This window comes from Serinus canaria, chromosome 2 (genome assembly GCF_022539315.1).
Source record: "Serinus canaria isolate serCan28SL12 chromosome 2, serCan2020, whole genome shotgun sequence".
Lineage (NCBI taxonomy): Eukaryota > Metazoa > Chordata > Aves > Passeriformes > Fringillidae > Serinus > Serinus canaria.
The window spans coordinates 118,549,666-118,567,682 of NC_066315.1; the positions used below are offsets into that span (position 1 = coordinate 118,549,666).

General features: G+C 38.2%; 1 protein-coding gene across 1 annotated transcript in view; it reads right to left on the reverse strand.

The window, feature by feature from the left end:
• SLCO5A1 (solute carrier organic anion transporter family member 5A1) overlaps positions 1-18,017 on the reverse strand; it is a 72,890-nt gene that overhangs the window by 37,065 nt on the left and 17,808 nt on the right. The window contains exon 2 of the mRNA XM_030227706.2: positions 2,889-3,021. Within this exon, the coding sequence (XP_030083566.2) occupies positions 2,889-3,021 (133 nt within the window). The remainder of the gene's footprint in view (positions 1-2,888; positions 3,022-18,017) is intronic.

Consider the following 18,017-nt stretch of genomic DNA (forward strand, 5'->3'; position numbering starts at 1 on the left):
ACAAAAGACTGTACCAAAAATAATAAGGACACCTACAATGGGAAATTGAGAGGTCAGAACAGGAGCTTAACTTATTTAATTAATTTAATTAATTTTAAAAACCCTTGATTTTCTGTCTTCTGAAGTCAAAGAAAATATGCAGAAGAATACCTCAAAGGCATCCGCACAAGCCCTAGGACCTCAAATAAAGCAATTAAAGCTAAGGAAGGACCAGACAATGCTGAAGGAATTCCTTTAAACTTCTTGTGTGGAATGTTGATGAAAGACTATATAGGAAGACCCAAGTATCAAACAGATTTTGAACTAGGAAAACACTCAGAAAAGTGTCAGCAAAAGAAAATTGGATTCAAAGCACCTGACAGACTGCCAAGGGCTACTCCTCAACTAATGAGGTCCCTATACAGCACATTAACAGTTCTCAAAGACAACAGTGATGAATGATTTCTAACAGATATCCCAACAGTTACCACATCTGAATAAAAAACAGTTTCAAACATTTGATGGGCTGGCATAGACAGCTGGCTTGTAATTTAGCTCAGAAACCCCAGGTGTGCAAAGCCCAGGAGCAGAAATCCAAGTCCTGTGAAACTCAAGAAATAATCAGATCAGACATAACCCTGAAAAATCACCATTTTACTTGACCATGTTGCACGAGAGATAAACCAAATTACATGTCCTGCAATATACCTCCTAGAAAGGAACAGCTTAAGGAAAAAATAGGCTATACTGCTTTTATTTTAGCCATATATCATAGTTGCTATATCACTATTTTGTCTGCAAGCACTGCCTCCTCTAACAATGGAAATTGTTAAATTGGGTCCCACAATAAGTTACATTAGGAACCTTACAGATATAATAAAGAAAAGATAGGAATCAAAGACATTAATTAACTTCAAAGGAAGCAAGGCTCAGAAATCTCATGTATGACTTCCCATTAAGTTAGCTCAATTGAACCATACTTTTAAAGTGTGTCAGCTAAAGTAAGTGTTGGGATACTCTTACATTTCAAATTGTTAGATTGCATAAATAAAAATAAACTTGACTACACAGCACTTCGCTTCAAGGAGAAAATGTCACAATCCCAGAAAATACATTTCAGTGAAATGAAAGTCTACACTTCCAGAATTCTCTGCAACCAGGCAGTTAGTGAATAGCAAGGGACAACCCTCACACCATAGGACTCTTGCTGTTTTTTTAATGAGTTGACATAGATTCAGAAAGAGAAAAGAGAATGAGACACAAATGGCACTAAACTTTTATGAGAGGCCACCACAGATTATGCAACAAATTATCAGAGACCTGATAGCAGTTAATACTCCTCAGAAATTTAAGAGAAAGAAGTGACATAGTCAAAAATGAAAGATAAATAAAAAGACCAGGAATACCCACCAAGGAAAGCCAGACCCAACATTTTTAATCAACAAGATAAAAAAAAGAAACTTGTGAATGACTTTTCCTGATTTTCTTGCTTTTGCTATTTTACTTTTGCTGAAGCTGCTTGAGCTAAAACTCAGTTATATCAGTGGTTGTGTTATAGATACAGTCAAAAGTTTATCCCACATTCGTACAGCCCTAGTGATTTCAATTAACAAATATATTTATGGGCCTGTTTGCAATTTCTGCCAAAAAGTACTGATCAGATGCTGATTACCAGTACTGACATGTCATTAAAAACACATGAAGTGTAAGAATTTTACAAAGAATGTACAATATTTTGCATTGATTCCAAATCTTTTATACTAGACAAGTTCTAATTCTGACATTGCTGCACACTCACAGAGCAGATCTTTCAGTGAGATAAGTCAGTAGATAAACCACAGCACAGAGTTGTTAAACCCAAGGCCACACTCAGCTCTCAGCTTTGCCTTTCTCCTGCTGAAAATTCAACAAAACAGTGCATCAATGCTCTTGGACTAAGAAAGATAAAGCAGGACTAAATCTTTGAAGGTTTAAGAAGCCTCCAAAGAGAGAATTTTCATATCAAACTGTCAGGAAAGATCACTGCAGAATAAACAGAAACAGATACAGACAGACTGCAATGGTGTAATGACAAAAACTAACACTGGGCATGAGAACTGACACTGCACCTAACACCTGCAAAGCAGAGGTCTCTTCCTGGGATAATGAACTTCAGGTTTTTTCTGGGATTGCATGAAAACTTCAAGGCAGATTTATGATTTATCTGAGAAAAGGCAGTTGAAGCCTCCTCAAGACCTGCTTCCTCAAAGACACATTTCCAAGGAGGGCACATCTCAAAGGCTGCCCGAAGACATCAGCTAACAATTACAGCTGCTCCATCTCAGCGCTGCTGCAAACCTACTCCTTACTAGAGAATAATGTGATGTTTACAGCATCTGCAGCCTAAACACAAGCCATCACCCTGAGAAAGCAAGACTGGAAAGGGCATGTTCTGACCTCCTCCTATCTCCTTCACCTGGAATAGGATCAGCAAAGTCTAGTGTTTCTCATCTGAGCAACAGAGTTCAGTGTTTCATGCTTCCTCCTCTGGAAAACCAAAGAGATTAATCCAATTTCCAGTAGCAATGAGTTGGTTCTGAGCAGCAGAGATCATCCATGGCCTCCTGCAACACCAATATCCTGCCCTGCCATCCCTGTGATGAGCACTGTCAGTCAGTGCCCGCTGTGGTCAGGGACAGTCCTGAATAGCCAAACACAGGAGGTTTTCCATGCACTGCTCCTGTGCACTCCTGTGCCAAACTGTTCCTCTTCTGTCAAAGCCTAGTGTGTAGTAATCAACAGAAACATCATCATCCTCAGCCTCCTTCTACAACCTTAAACAAGTCCTCAAGGGATAAAATCTTCCAACCTGTCTTACTGAGAGAACAGTTTTGCTGAGAGAATAGTTTTGAAAAATGCTTGATGCTTACCAGTTCCCAATAAATCGGGGATCGCTCTGGTCAATGTACACAGTTGTCCTAGGATCAACATAGAAACCAATAAGGAGTCCTCCTAATAAGTATCCAGCAGCAGGTCCAAGTGCTCCCATTACGTACATGATGGCTGAGGAAGTAAAAGGTCAGAGTCACAGATCAAAAAATTAATGTTGCATTATTTATTTACACATGAAATCACAAATAAATGTTTCTTTAAACAAGAAGTTCTGCACCCTAAAACTTGAAGGAACCTTTTTTGCAACCAAGGCAGCAACTTCTGCCTAAGTCACATATTAGTAAGAAGATTACTGCTTTCTGTACATTTTCAGTTAAATTATGCAAGTATACATTATTTTGGTATTCTGGATGGAAAGCATACCTGACTTGCATAATTTTTTTCCTATTTGGTAACATTTCCTTAAAATCAAATCAAAATTATTTAACATATAATTTTTTTAAAAGTCTAACTAATGGCAGAGAAACAGAAAAGCAAAGAATAAAAACTGTAATCAAAGAGAATGTACATTCTAAATTAGAATGTACAACATTCTAATTTAGTTACCATCAGTCTAATACTGTGTATAAAAGAATAGTCCATTTTAAGAACTCAAATATTCCTATTTCAGAGATTGACAGAATACAGGTTCACAAAAGGAAAGTGCTATTTAACTAACTTGTTATCTTTCTATGGCAAAGTCACCCACCCAGTGGATAAAGAGAAGGTGATGAATGTTGTTTTTCTGTAATTTAGGAATACTTTTGATACTGTCCCTCACAGGATCCTTCAGGGCAATTGTCCAGCTGTGGGATGAGTGGCTGCAGGCTGTGCTGGGTGAAGAACTGGCTGAAGGGCAGAGCTAAAAGGGGGCCACTGGTCACCAGTGGTGTTGCCCAGGGATCAATCCTAGGGCCAGTTCTGTTCAATACATTTACCAACGACCTCCAGGAAGGGTTGAATCCACCATTAGCACATTTGCTGATGATCCCAAACTGGGAGGTGCTGCTGACTCTTTGGAGAGACAAGAGGCTCTGCACAGGGATCTACACAGACTGGAACACTGGACAATGATTAATGGCATGAAGTTTAACAAGTCAAAACTCCAGATTCTGCAGCTGGGACAGACCAATATCAAACAAAAGTATAAACCGGGAGAGGAGTGGCTGCAGAGACTCTCTGCAGAAATGGATCTGGAGGTGCTGGTTGGCAACAGGCACAGCAAGAATCAGCAGCATGTCCTGGAAGCCAACAGGACAAAGCCCATCCTGGGGTGCATCAAATACAGAATCACCAGCTGCTCAAGAAAAGTGATTATCCCCCTGTGTAGAGCACTGGTGCAGCCTCACCTGGAGCACCGTGCGCAGTTCTGGGCACCACAATTTAAGGATGTGAAGGTCCTTGAGTGGGTCCAGATAAGGCCAACAATGCTGGTGAGAGGGCTGGAAGGAATGACCTGTGAGGGGCAGCTAAGGACATAAGACTTCTCTAGTTTGGAGAAAAGGAGGCCTCGGGGCAACCTCATTGCTCTGCAGCCTCCTGAGGAGGGGATCTTTACTTGCTGGATCTTTTCTCTCTGGTATCCAGTGACAGGACACATGGCAATGGTTCAAAGCTTCACCAGAGGAAGTTTACATTGGATTTTAGGAATCATTTCTTTAGGGAGAAGGAAGTCAAACACATGTGAAGGTTTCCTAGGGAGGTGCCAGAGTTATCAGTGTGTTTAAGAGGCATTTGGACAATGCCCTTATTAACAGGTTTTAGTTTCTGGCCAGCCCTGAAGCAGTCAGGCAGTTGGATGAAATTATTATTGTAGCTCCCTTCTAACTGAAATGTTCTGTTCTATTCCACTCAATTCCATTCCCCTACAATATCTCTTTCCTTCCTTAATATATCCTGCGATACCCATTCCTTCTAAGATGCTTCTGCCCTGCTTCCCATACAGTCTGGCTGTAAGTAATAAAGGCAGGGGGGTGGAAGGGTTGGTCTCTGCTCTCTGCTCAGGCACCTTGTACCACCAAAACCCAGGCTCCAGCACAGCAGCACCTGCTTAGCTGCTGCAGATCCTCTAGCAGCACATGAAAGAATTGATTATCTAATTCTCTGTAATTCTCTCTCTAGATCCAGATAGGTACTGGACCAGTCCCTGTCCACAACAGGAACATACAGACTCCATTATTTTGGTCCCATCCTCAATCAGACATGCTGAATTCCAGACTGCAGCAGCTGAAGAATCATAACTGAGTTATTAAAGCTTGAGTTTCCATGTTACCTGATACAGCAAATTATATCTCAAGGATAAAATAAGAAAAAAGGGATCACTAAATCTGTCTGATTAAACCAAAATAACTTGCACATTTCCATCTTACACTTTGAAATAAGAGAATGAAGAAAACCACCATTCTCGCAAGTAAAAATAGAACCTTATTGCAGCGAAAAAAATCACAGAAGCCACCACAAAAGGTAAAACTGCCTATAAAAAAAAATGCTGCCAAACCACAAATTGATTAGAGTTTTATCACTCTTAAGTCTTTTTTTTTTGTAAACACATTTTTGATTTTTATGAAACTACAATTTTGAATAAACAGATTTTGCTGAAGTCCTTTTCACATAGTGGTTTTCAGAACTCTGTTCACTATTTAAATTTATTCCAGCCATGTTCCCGACTGATTGATTGTAAACAATTCTCTGTATGCCTAAAATGCTCCATCAGACATTGAAACTCTGCTCCTTAGCAGCAAGTGGCTAGATAAATCCCACAGTAACTGTTATTTGCAAAAATTCACATAATGAGGAGGAAAAAAAAAAACCAATGAACAAAAAACTATCTCCACACTCCCACAAACAATAATAAATTTCGTCCTACAAATGTTTGCTTGGAAATTTGTTTCAGACAACTACAGCAAACTCAGATCTCTACAATCTTTAGAGAGGAAACACAAAGGAAGAAAAAGACTGACCTAATCCATTCACTTTGGTATTCACAAAAAATACTTATACTGCATTAATTCAGCTTTAGTCCCACCACTGAAAGCAGTAAAATGCAGCAACTGCTTATGTTTCAGATCACTACCCAAACAGAGTATGATGTACACCTGGAAACTTCAGAGGGTTTTCCTTGTAAGCAGAAACATTGCACAATAAAGATAAAAGTAACACTGTACACTGTTCTGCTTTAGAAGAAGAATTCCTGTTGACAGTTTCAGGAGTATTTTAAAATTACTATATGCTGTTCAGGCTTCAAGATGCTTTGTTTTTAATATAACTTACAGGCAAATTATCACTTTCTGAGTCTTTCAGAAAACATAGAGCCTCCATGCTCCTGGTCAATGGCAGCAGGTAAGTTTGTAAAATTCCCATTTTAAGATACAGCATCTTTTTCAGCATCTAATAATGGTCACTATCAGAAATTGGACACCAAGTGAAAGAAACTGATGTAGACTTATAAATGAGACTAAACAGAGCATGGCAAGCATAACATTTCAGTATTTCAGAATTAGGTACCTCAAAGAATCTGCCCCAAACTTTCAAACCTTGCTGTGGAAGTGAAGGGCAAACCAACCCCATAAGTCACCCTGGCAAGCTACTCAAGGGTCCTGTACCCTTAAAATTCTAGTCACAACCCTCACAGCTATATTCAGGAATGAAGATGTTTTTGATTCCCAAGTAGGCCACCAGGATTACTGGATGATATAGAAAGGAAACTAAACTGGAAACAGATTCAATTAGGGTATCATCAAAATTGAACCCACTTCACAAATAAAAATTCCTATGGAGAATAGTTTCAGATTTTTTTCCACTCCGAACACTAGAAGGTCTCCAGATTTAGGATGAAAAAGGTTCAAAAACATGTAGATGATGTATAAGCACCTTCCTTTCAGCCTTCTGCCAGGGACTCCAGCTAACTCTTTTTGGCGCTCCCTCTTCAGGCCATGATCTGGGATCTTGATCTAGAGAGTTGCACAGATGCAACATCCAAGACCTTTCAAATGGAAGTAACAAACATTTTTATCAAGGGACATGCTGGAGTACTGTGATGCTGAGGCAGGGCACACAGTATGCAGATAATTTTTTTAAATCGCTCCTAAGGAAATCCAGCATTTGTCTTATAACCTCATAGCCATAAGCTTGACTGGTGCTTAGATTTGCAAGCTGCCTTAGTATGTCTAAATTACAAAAAGCTATGCTGTAAAACAGCCTTAATATGTCCTTTCCCATGATAAAACAGAGGTGATGTACATTCCATGAGCTAAAAGCTCTACTCCAAACCTTAAATCATCTTCAACAGATAAAAGGAGGAAACTATTGTTAATACAGACATATGGGCTACAACATCAATCTGAATCTCTTCTGACTGGGTTGCACTGGAATGCAGGATTGCACCCTCTGAGTTCCTGCATTAGCCATGCATGTTCAGTGCTGATAAGTTGCATTACAATTCTGTGGGAACACTGGTCTCTCTAGGAAAGCCCATCTGCAGGTCACCCACTCCTACCCAACTTCACAGAACACAGAATATTCTGAGCTGGAAGCCACCCGCGTTCCAAAGGGAATGGCCCGCACAGGGATCAAATCCACGACCTTGGCATTAACAGTACTGTGCTCTAACCAACGGAGCTGATCTCAGGGTGACTTAGAGCCAGCTGAGAACTACTCATGACATTCAACACAACCAGATTAGACTGAACCTGGCAAAAGCTTTTCCCCAGAAGCCTGTTGTAGCTTGCTGCTGCTGCTGTCATGCAGGATCCTGTCTCCAGAGGAAAGCACAGGCTGGTTTACTAAAATTACACGGCCTTTAAACAAGACGATTTCAAAGACCAAAGACCCTGTGGATTCTTTAAAGTCTCCCTCTTTTCCAAAGATCTTGGTGTTGTGGTTAAGAGTTTCCATTACCAAGCACATCTCTTTGTCTTCACTGATGAGGGACAGCCTTTTCCAGCCCTCCCAAACCTGGTCTTTCAGATCATAGCTCTACCTCTGACACAAACTGTAGGTAAGTAAAAATATCCTGGTTTGGAGAGAGTTAGTTAAGTGACCATTTTCACCCAAGATATCTATCCATGGCAACTTTAATTCCTTGAAGCTTTGTACTGGAGGAGCTTCACTGCCTCACTGAGTATGTCCTCAGCATGGCATATCTTGGGCTCTACACCATACCAACAAAAACTGCAGCTGGCTGTGGCTAGCCAGGCTTAGCCACAAACTGCCATCACAGCTAAGATGCTGGATGGAAGAGAAAAGGGGAGTCAGAGAATTAGTAACCTACTTACATAAGGAATTTACCTATCCACATGAAATAAGATTAAACAATGTCATTCTTCACCACATCCTGGGACATGTTGCAATGAATGCTGCCATTCTGACAACATTTCACAAAATTATTATATTGCCTATTGCTTTATTCATAGAGACTCTTCTTCAACAGGAGAGAGCTTTACATACAGCCTATTGCAGCACAGTCTTTTCTGACTACAATAAAAGGAGCTGAATCCTCTGTGCATCTGAAAATCTGAGTTCACACCAAGTGCATGAAAAAACTTTGTTGCCAAAGAGTGTTTTTTTTAATCTACCTACATTACCTCATTTATTTAATTAGACAGAGGTTATAAAAATATTGTGAATGCCCTTTTCCTCTTCTAATGACACCAAAAGACATCTTCAGTAGGCTCTGTATATGGGAATATTTAACATATGTCCCTGTGGCACCCTCAAATGCATTTGTGAACCCTCTGACTGTGCCTCTTTACATTAGTCATGCTAGTACCAAGTAAAGTCACAAGTCACATTTTGTGATGAACAGAAATGACAAATTAGTGAGCTACAACAGGTTGGCTTCTGGGTTCTAAAACCACACTTTGCTTTAAAAAGTAAAAAACAAAGGCATATATTGCTCAGTCCCTGTCATCTCCTCTGCGTGCACACACATGTCACCACACAGAGTTTATCACTGGAGAAGGAGGAACATTTCTGAAAGACCCCATTGTCTAAATCTTGGCAGCTTATCACCATAGTACAACTGTTCATTTCATACATGTGTAAGACAAGCAGAATCTGACCTTTATTCTGTTTTCAATGGAAGTTCAGAATTTGCAAATCCTGCAAAAGCTACAGAGTGCATCCCGAAGGCATATTTTATATATGCATAGAAGCATGTATATGCATATTTGCTACTGTCAGAATAGTAGAGCAACTACAGAAATTTGTAATAGATTTTGTAGGATACTTTCTAGGATATAGAACCATAATCCTTCTATATCTGTAGATTTCAAGTTTTTACTCCAAAATCTTAACTGTCATTAGCATGAGGGTATTGATTGGAAAACAGAGATGCAAAAGACAAAATCAATCCACTAGAGTTGTGAAGTAGACTAGTAAATCCAGAAGTGTAATTTACTTAATTGAAGCAGCAATTCAGTTTTCTAACCGGCTGAACAACACTTTCATGAAAGAGCAGCACAAAGAAGAATAAAAAGAACACCAAAAGAAAACATTCATGTGAATTTGCAAGGAAAACCTTGTGTATACAGATTACTTGTTTACAGTCTGAGGACTGAGCTTTAACAGAAATACAAGATAAACTTTATATAATCTTGAATATTTATGTGCCAAGAAATTTAAAGGTCTATAGGTTAAAACAAATAGTTGCAGGGTTACCACGTGGAATTTTGCAAGCAAGAGAAGCACCACCATGCTATGGTACCATAGCAGCCTCTCCAGTGCTACCAGTAGACATTTCCTTGGACAGCTCTACTGTGCTGTCACCAGAGAACAAGCAGCACTGTTATTTCTCTAGGGTATAGAGCAGGTTTTGATTTCTACACAGAGCAAAGCTGACAGAGGTTTCAAAAGGGAAGGGGTCCCAGCTCTCCCCTATTCCTCTCATGTCACAGCACTGTGATGGGATAGCAAGGATCAAGCATAAAGGAGCTTTCAAAGAAACATTGCTCCCATTCATAAAGGCGTATTTACCTCATTCTGTCTAATTTCACCACACAGAAGCTACCCTAAAAAAACATAAGGTTTAACTACTCTTTTGAGCCTGAGGACACAAAACTGAGTTGTGAGCAGAAGCCAGGCAGACTTCTCAAAAGCTTTTAAGTCAGGAAACAGGTTCACTTCCTTCTTTTCATCACAAACACACAATCAAATGCATCTATACATGCTTTAGGATTCTTTCTTTAATGTGGTTATTTGCTCAGGAATAAACAATGCTTGGAGCATTCCTGCAGTTCAGATAATAATGTCCAGTTCACATCTTTAAATCACTTCCTTTCAAAACGCATTAGTGTTACAAGACTTTAAGAGTCTCTCAGATCCAGTGTTCCACTCAAAACAATAAACAGAGCAACAAAACTACTTCAGTAGCTTCTCTTGATCTTTGTATAGAATATATTTGTCACTATTTTAACAAGCAGATTCCAGAGATCTGGAATCAAATTTATAGAGAAACAATTAAAGCAAAACTTTACATGCCTACCATGGAAAAAAAAATTAATGGTCCAGCTTACCAGTCTATTAAAAAATGCTGGAAGTTAAATTAAATAAAATATGTTTCAATTTTATTTAAGTGACTTGCAAACGCCATATGAAAAGTGTCAGATTTTTACTTTTCTCTTACAGCTTTATTACTAGGATATAATTTGTATTAAAAGAGATACAATTTCCTGATTTAAACAGCTATGCTGCTTCATGCTTTGCATTCACCATTTGTGGTCATGTTCTAAAACATTATAGTCATTTTCACTGGATCCAGTTCTACTAAATCCATAAAAACACAGGAAGCAAGCCCAAAGAAAATAAACTAGAATAGGCTGTCTGTCCCAACCTGTACTTCTTGTATACATTGCAGTGCTGCTCCAAGTCACTGCTATGCTGTAGAGCCACAGTGCCTACAAAGCAATTCAACTTACACTAAAATTTCACAGACTCAGTATTTGTCTTTTGGTTACATCCTCAGGTGTGTGCATCCAATCCAAAATTCGAAAACAATGAACCAACCAAAGAATAAAAGCTTATACTTGTACCATGGTATTTCAGCTTTACAGATACTTGGCTAAAGAAATGATTGCCCCAAGGAAAATTACTCCAGTGCTTAAAATGAGAGTCTTTATTTCTTTATTCCTAAAACCTGAGAACTGTGGAATTAGAAATCCCACGGGCAACTGCAGACTGTCCCATTCTTTTAAGACAACTGTTTTGCTTGGAACACACAAATATTACTTGGGGGTTTTCATCAAAATCTGCCTTTTCTCTCTTTATATTCACCTATAAATAAACATTTGCTGGTAATATTACCAAGAATGACTTGTGGTTAGCAAGTAATATGAAAAAGACACTTCTGTTGAAAAAGATTAGTGAAAATGGCTGCAACTTCTGAGTGCAATTTCCTATCAGTGTGGTTAACTGTATTTAGACACCATGCAGAAAGAAATTCTTATATCAGATAATTAAGCAAATCAGGTTTTATCAGCTTCATAAGTTCTTAAACCAATTCTAACACAAGAATCTTCTCGTGATAATGGTATTCCAAAAGCAATATAATTAACTTCAAGCATATGGATAGTCCCATGTGAATTGTTTGCATGGCCAAAGATATACACATCTATACTTGAATGATCAGAACCTAAACTGAAAACACAGATCTCCTGATATTCTTTCTCTCCATGAAGTAAAAGGCATTGGTAACCTAAACAGACATTTGGGATTTTCTTTAAATAGAAGTGTCAGCGACTGTTTAAATGCATGAGTAACAGTGATCTTTCTTAAAACTCCCAATTTTTTTCCATACATAGGAAATTTTGATATGGAAAAGTACTGTTATTGAATTTTAGGTATCAGACAGATGCACACAATACTTGTGCTGAACACAATCAGAATGTTGGAAGAGACGCAACAGAAGGCACAGCTCTTGGCTGTTACTTTCTGTAAATCAGCTCTCAAAACCACTCCACATCTTCAAGTTTAAAGCTTATGGTGGTATGTTATTAACACAAGGTAACATATCCCAAGAAGTTGACTAGGCATGAATTTCCAAACTGTGAGTTTTCAAAAGAGCATGTTTCTTAAAAAATGTTTTCTTTTGTGAATAGTAAGGCAACTAGACAGAGACATTGACCATTTGTGTTAACATCTACTGAGTGACTGCTTCGTCCCTCCTGAATTCTTGGTCTGTCAGCATCCCAAAGTTCTGATTACTCCAAAGAATGAAACAATGAAATGTCATAGAAGTAGTGCCCACTTCCATACAGAAAATTATTTACTGAATATAACTATTATTTACTAAACTGTAAGCAAGCTACGACTCCGAATTATTTTAAAACCTTTAACTAGTAACTGGTTAGATAATAACTAATAACTGGTTAGATAATTTCACTGTATTATTTCCCATTCATCCAAACACTGGGAAATCCACAGACATGAATTTAACATTCACATTAAGAGTATTCTTGAAGACACTGTGACTTCTCTCTCGAAGCAGGCAGGATTTGGCACTTCTGCACTAATACTCAGTGGTGTTCCTACTAAAAGGACACTGAAGCTGTTTGCTATCTTTAAGATACTAAAGCAGCCTCTTGACTCACTGGCATTCTATCCATAAGGTCAAGTCAAATGGGAATATCAGATCTCTGCCTTTTAATTGCTTGGCTTTGGGGTTTTTTTAATGGTTTGGCAGTTGAGGTTACATATACACATTTAATTTTCACTAGGGATTACCCCAGGCATGGGCTTATAGACTCTAGTGATCTCAGCTTTTTAAAACATATTTTTCATGTCTTTAGCATTACTTCTAAATACACTAGAGTGGGCAGGATGGTTCACTCCCATGTCATCCCCTTTTCCTCAAATATCAAACTGTGAAAAATATCAAACTGTGAAAGCTGAGATTTGGCCTTCAAGTGGACCTCAACAGGCAGATCACAAATAAGAAAATGGGGGAAAAAAAAAAGAGATCAGATTTAAAATCACAGCTGTAAAGGTCCATAGCTTCAAGACCAGCAGAGCCTAGCCCAGAAGAGTATTTCAGAGTTTTTGTATTATAATTTATTTTTAATTTGTTTTACACCATGTTAAGGTAGTCTAAGAGTACAAGCCAACAAGAACACATTACTAAGGTCCTCTCATCTCTCTGAGCTGGGAGAATACACCCACTCCCAGAGGAAAAGCAGGGAAGAGCCCAGTGAAATTTACCAGGCACAGAACCAGACCTTAAGAGCATGCCATCATGAACCATCAGAAGAACCAGGAATAAGTACCAATTCCTTAGAAAAAAATCTATATACACTAAACACCCAATGTCTATGGATGTGGCTTTTATTGTGCACCAACCAGCTAATGACACACAAATAGCTGTTTTTCAGAGGCAAGTTTGACATGCATTCTTTTATACTTCATCATTATTCAAAGCCAGTTCCTTTGTGCCTAGAAAAGAAAATGTGAGGAAGGAGCAGAAAGAGACCAAATATCTACTGAAAGGGAAGGTTAGGTGCTGATAGTAAGCACACATATATTTATATATATTCATTTTTGCTTTGTCCCACCAGCAAGACAACAGAACAAAGAAGTAAAGGGGTAAATTACTTCAAACATATTCCCTCAGAATTAATTTCCTTTCAAAAATTGGTTTCTGCCTAGGAGGCATAGGTTAATTATTGAAAATGTTGGTGATCATTTTTCCCTTCACTACCTCTCATTAATAGACTGCAAAGAAGGGCACAGAGCATTTCTTCTTATTTTCTTTGCAAATTGCACTTACATTTTCATCTTCCAACTGAAACAACAATAATTACACTTCATTACTCATATCTGACGCAAAATCTGCCTGTAAGCAAAAGCCCATTATTCCAGCAATTTGCAGATGACCCTGTGAGTTTTAACGTCTATTGTATTGCTAAAAAAATATTTTGCTACATTCAGAAAGGCTGAAAGCTGTAATAACTTCAATAAAAATATATTAAACAGCAATTGGCAAAGTGAAATGCAGAGCTGTATAGCCATATTTGAAACAATCTTGAATATATTATTACAGGTCAAAGAGTCTGAAAAACATTTCCATCCATGTGTAACAGTTATAAATAGAGGAGACCATTTATTTTAGCTAAAGGACAACACCACTATTTTACAAAAATCTCCAAAGCTTCAAAATACAATCTTCATAGGAACAACACTGGGCACTTTTACAAAGCTGAAATTATGGTGAAATATTTGATTCTGGAAATAAAACCTGAGTTTTGGGTTCTAGGTAAGGATCTCTCCTCTGTTTTCTACAGAGGGATCATAAGATAGACATGAGAGGTCATTCAACTCCATGTTCTGCCTGGAGACAAAAGAGTTTCTTGCTGTAGCACCAAACTGTATCTCTTCATCCCAGCTATGGAAAAATGTCATCAAGCAGTGCCCCAGCAAATCCTTCCCTCCCCATAGTTAGGGAGATAATGGGTGCCCCACCAGGGAGAAACAAATTGTCCTCAAACAACCCTGGCACTCCTGACACAGCCCCATGAAATAGGATACAGAAGCACCAAGCTGCTAGTGCAGATCCCTGAAAAGATCCTCCAAAATCTGATAAAGGGACATGAATTATTAAAGAAAATCAGAGAAAATGAAAGGGAGATCGCAGAGAGTCATGGAGAAAAGAGGTGAACACAGTTTTGTAAGAAACCAAATGGCAGGAAATTAATTTATATTTTTGTTTTGTACAGAAAATCACCACAGACACCATTTGTCAGTAACAAACTGATTCTATAAATAAATACAATTCTATAAATATATTTCCTTAGACCATTTTAGTCAGGTCCTGAAAGAAACAAACTTATGTCTCATGAGGAAAGGCAGATATTGACATGCAACGCCAATAATAAAAATTGCAAAAATATTTTAGTGTGACATTTTAAGTAATATGTTTTACATGGTTTGCTTTGGTTTGGTTTTGTCTCTGAGTAAAGCAAAAAAGATTATTTTTTTAAATGCTAATTGTAGTCCTACGTAAACATCAAAATAATTCAATGTAAGTTAAATATTTCAACATGATCAAAACCAAATAATTTTCTCTATACAAAAAACCCTAAATCACTATACCTCTATAATCAAGATTTAATTGTACCATAATTTGTCAGAGCAAGACCATCAGAACATTTTTATCAGTATTACTAAAAGGCACAGTTTAAACACCATGTGTAGCTTTAAAAAATCACTCTAACAAAAGGTTCTCCTATTTCAAATGGTAATATCATAGCTACATTTGTCTTTCTTTTTAAGATATAAATTGTCATTGTGATTTACAGCTCCATTTGCAGTTCATTCCCAGTTCCAATAAGATATGTTAATAAAATACAGAAGTATTACTTGCAGTGTTGGCATTTCCAGGAGAAAACTATTTATATTACAGGGATTTTTCCAAGAATATTTCAGAACACCATATATGGTTGACTTACAAAATCTGAAAAATTTCTAATCAGATAAAGTTACTTTCACTAATTAGGTAATTTAATTATTCAGCTGACATATTTTAGAGAAAAATGCCAATATCCTTTCATTTAGTCTGCAATTTAAAAAAAAAAAGATAGAAAAAGCCAGAATGAGCTATCTTTTGTGAGATGACAACTTTGTTTCTCAACTACTTAGATTAACAGATTATAAAGCATATTTTTATTCTTTAACAGTAAAAGATGCTTTCAGACATAAGAAATGTAGTGGCTAGAGGCTACATAGAAATGACTTTCCTCCAACTTTAGACACACTCATGGCAATAACGTTTTTAGCAAAATAGTTAACTCTATTATATTCCTAGGGACATGCAGATTCTCTCTAACTGTGAGTGCTTTGTTTTAAGCTATATGGTTTTATATAAATAGAGCTTTGGATAGGGATAACACTGTAATGAAATCTGATTGAACACAGATGTCAGAGTAAATGAACATAACAGTCCTTTCTGGCCCAATAAAGCATGAAATTATCCCACCAATTCTCTTTTCATCTCTAACACAGTACATTTTGCAGACCTCATCCTTTGCAAAGAAGGATGCCAAAAGACAAGAAGCCTCTTCACCTTCCTTTCCTGGCTATGCTGCCTTGAGACATCTCCAAAGGCCTTACCCTGCCAAGGGAAGGGCCAGAGCTAGCCTCTGCACTTTGCCATTTCACAGATCAGCTGAGCATTTAGCGGAGATTGTCCCAGCACGGGTGGTGGCCTCGGCACCAGCTGCAGCAGCCAGGGAACCTCAAGGCTGTCCTGAGCCACCCCTGGGCACCCCTGTCTGCCACAGTGACTCTGGGAGCACCAAAGAACAAGGACACCCCAGAAAAACTGACCTGGAGCTGGTACTGGACACATAGACACTGCTCAGGCAGCTCAGGAAATAATATAATGTACCAATGAAAATCAAATGTATTTCCGGATGTAGCTTTTGCTCACTCAAACAACTCAGTGACCTTTTCTTTCTAGTATCTTTGTCCATTTGCATCCATTCTCATAGGGAACACGTTTTCAGTTACTGACACTAAGAAGATTTAATTGGAAGATTACACTTATGCACACAATCTGCAAACTATCACAGCTTTCAATCAATTTATCACAAAAAAAGCAATTTGTTGAAACTCTAATCTTATGTTTGCAAAGAAAATTCAATTTGAGCCCGAAATCCCGCTGAAATTCACTGATAGTCAGGTCCCTTGACTTCCTTAGTCTCCTTGGGAAATTTTAACCTCAGTTATTAAATTATTCTGACACAGACAGAGATTGACAGGGAGGTCCTCAAGGAACAATACTGGAGTTGCTTGGAATAACCACGATTGCAAGTGTTACCAGTGGTCTCTGCTGCTGTCAGAGCTTTTCCAAGTCTAATGGAAATTGATCTGGCATCTTCCCACCCTTTGGGAGTTTTCTACAACATGTGACAGAAGAGACATGTCTTCACACACTGTTGGATCCTTAACTACATGTTCAGATTCATACTGATGAATTTGCCAACATAACAAGTGGAAGCCCACAGCTCATAGACAAAAAATAAAAATGTCCATCACTAAAAACTGAAACACCTAGTACTCCTCCAAAGAGCAAATATAAAGCATGTACTACATTTCTACACTGCATGCTATACCTAACTTGTTATCCAACGTTATCCTAACATTGTTATCCATTTTAAGAAACTATACTGTCATGAGATTAATTCATGACAGTGCAGACAGTTTCAATAGAGCACTCAAAAATATTTACTAAACATACACATCTGAATGTGCAGTGCAAGCCTTTGTTTAACTCTTGCAAAATGACTGGTTGTCATTGTACGAGAGGCACATAATGTGAAAGTTAAAAGAATCAAATGCAACACTAGCAAGAAGGCTCTTAAATTTTCAGTCAGTTTAAATCATACTTGCTTCTAACAAACTCTGCAAATAAAAACACAATCTACAATAAAAAACTGCCTCAAGAACAAACATCTCTCTAGCACATTGCCTTGAACTAAAACTGTTGTATAAATTATTTATATATGCTAACAGAACATTCTTGGATCCATATGATCCATATCCATACAGAGATAATTGTATCTGACACATGCATATCCCTAATCCACATTGCAAGTCTCTAATAAATTCTAAAAAACATCCCAAGTCTACTTCTGACATCCGTGTTGACACTATACTCAGACCACAATGGCTCAGACAAAACAGAACAAGTTTAAAAAGGGTCTTTGCAGTCGACAAACACAGACCTTCATCTCCTGTAACCTCTTACATAGGTGAAGTTCTTCAGCTGCTTTTATGAAGTGTTTCATAGTAATACTCATACACAGAACACAGGACTCAAAACACTGAACACATGGCACAGTAAATTCAGCTTTGAGATCTCTCATGGTAATTTCATTCTCCACCAAGCAGCTCACCTGCTGCATGGCCAACGTCACCGCATGCTACCCCAGAGTAACATGTCCTTGCCTAGAGGCCAATTCTAACCCCCAAAACTGGGTAAGCCCTTCTCAAACACATCATGGCTGCTCCATTTGTGCTCCCAGACACCAATAGCTACTTTTCTGATCACTTTCTAAGTGCTTTGTGGAGATTTTCTGAGCCAGAGACATGCTTACAGAACCAAGGCTCTTGCTGGTTCAAGCGCATTTAAATCACCATCT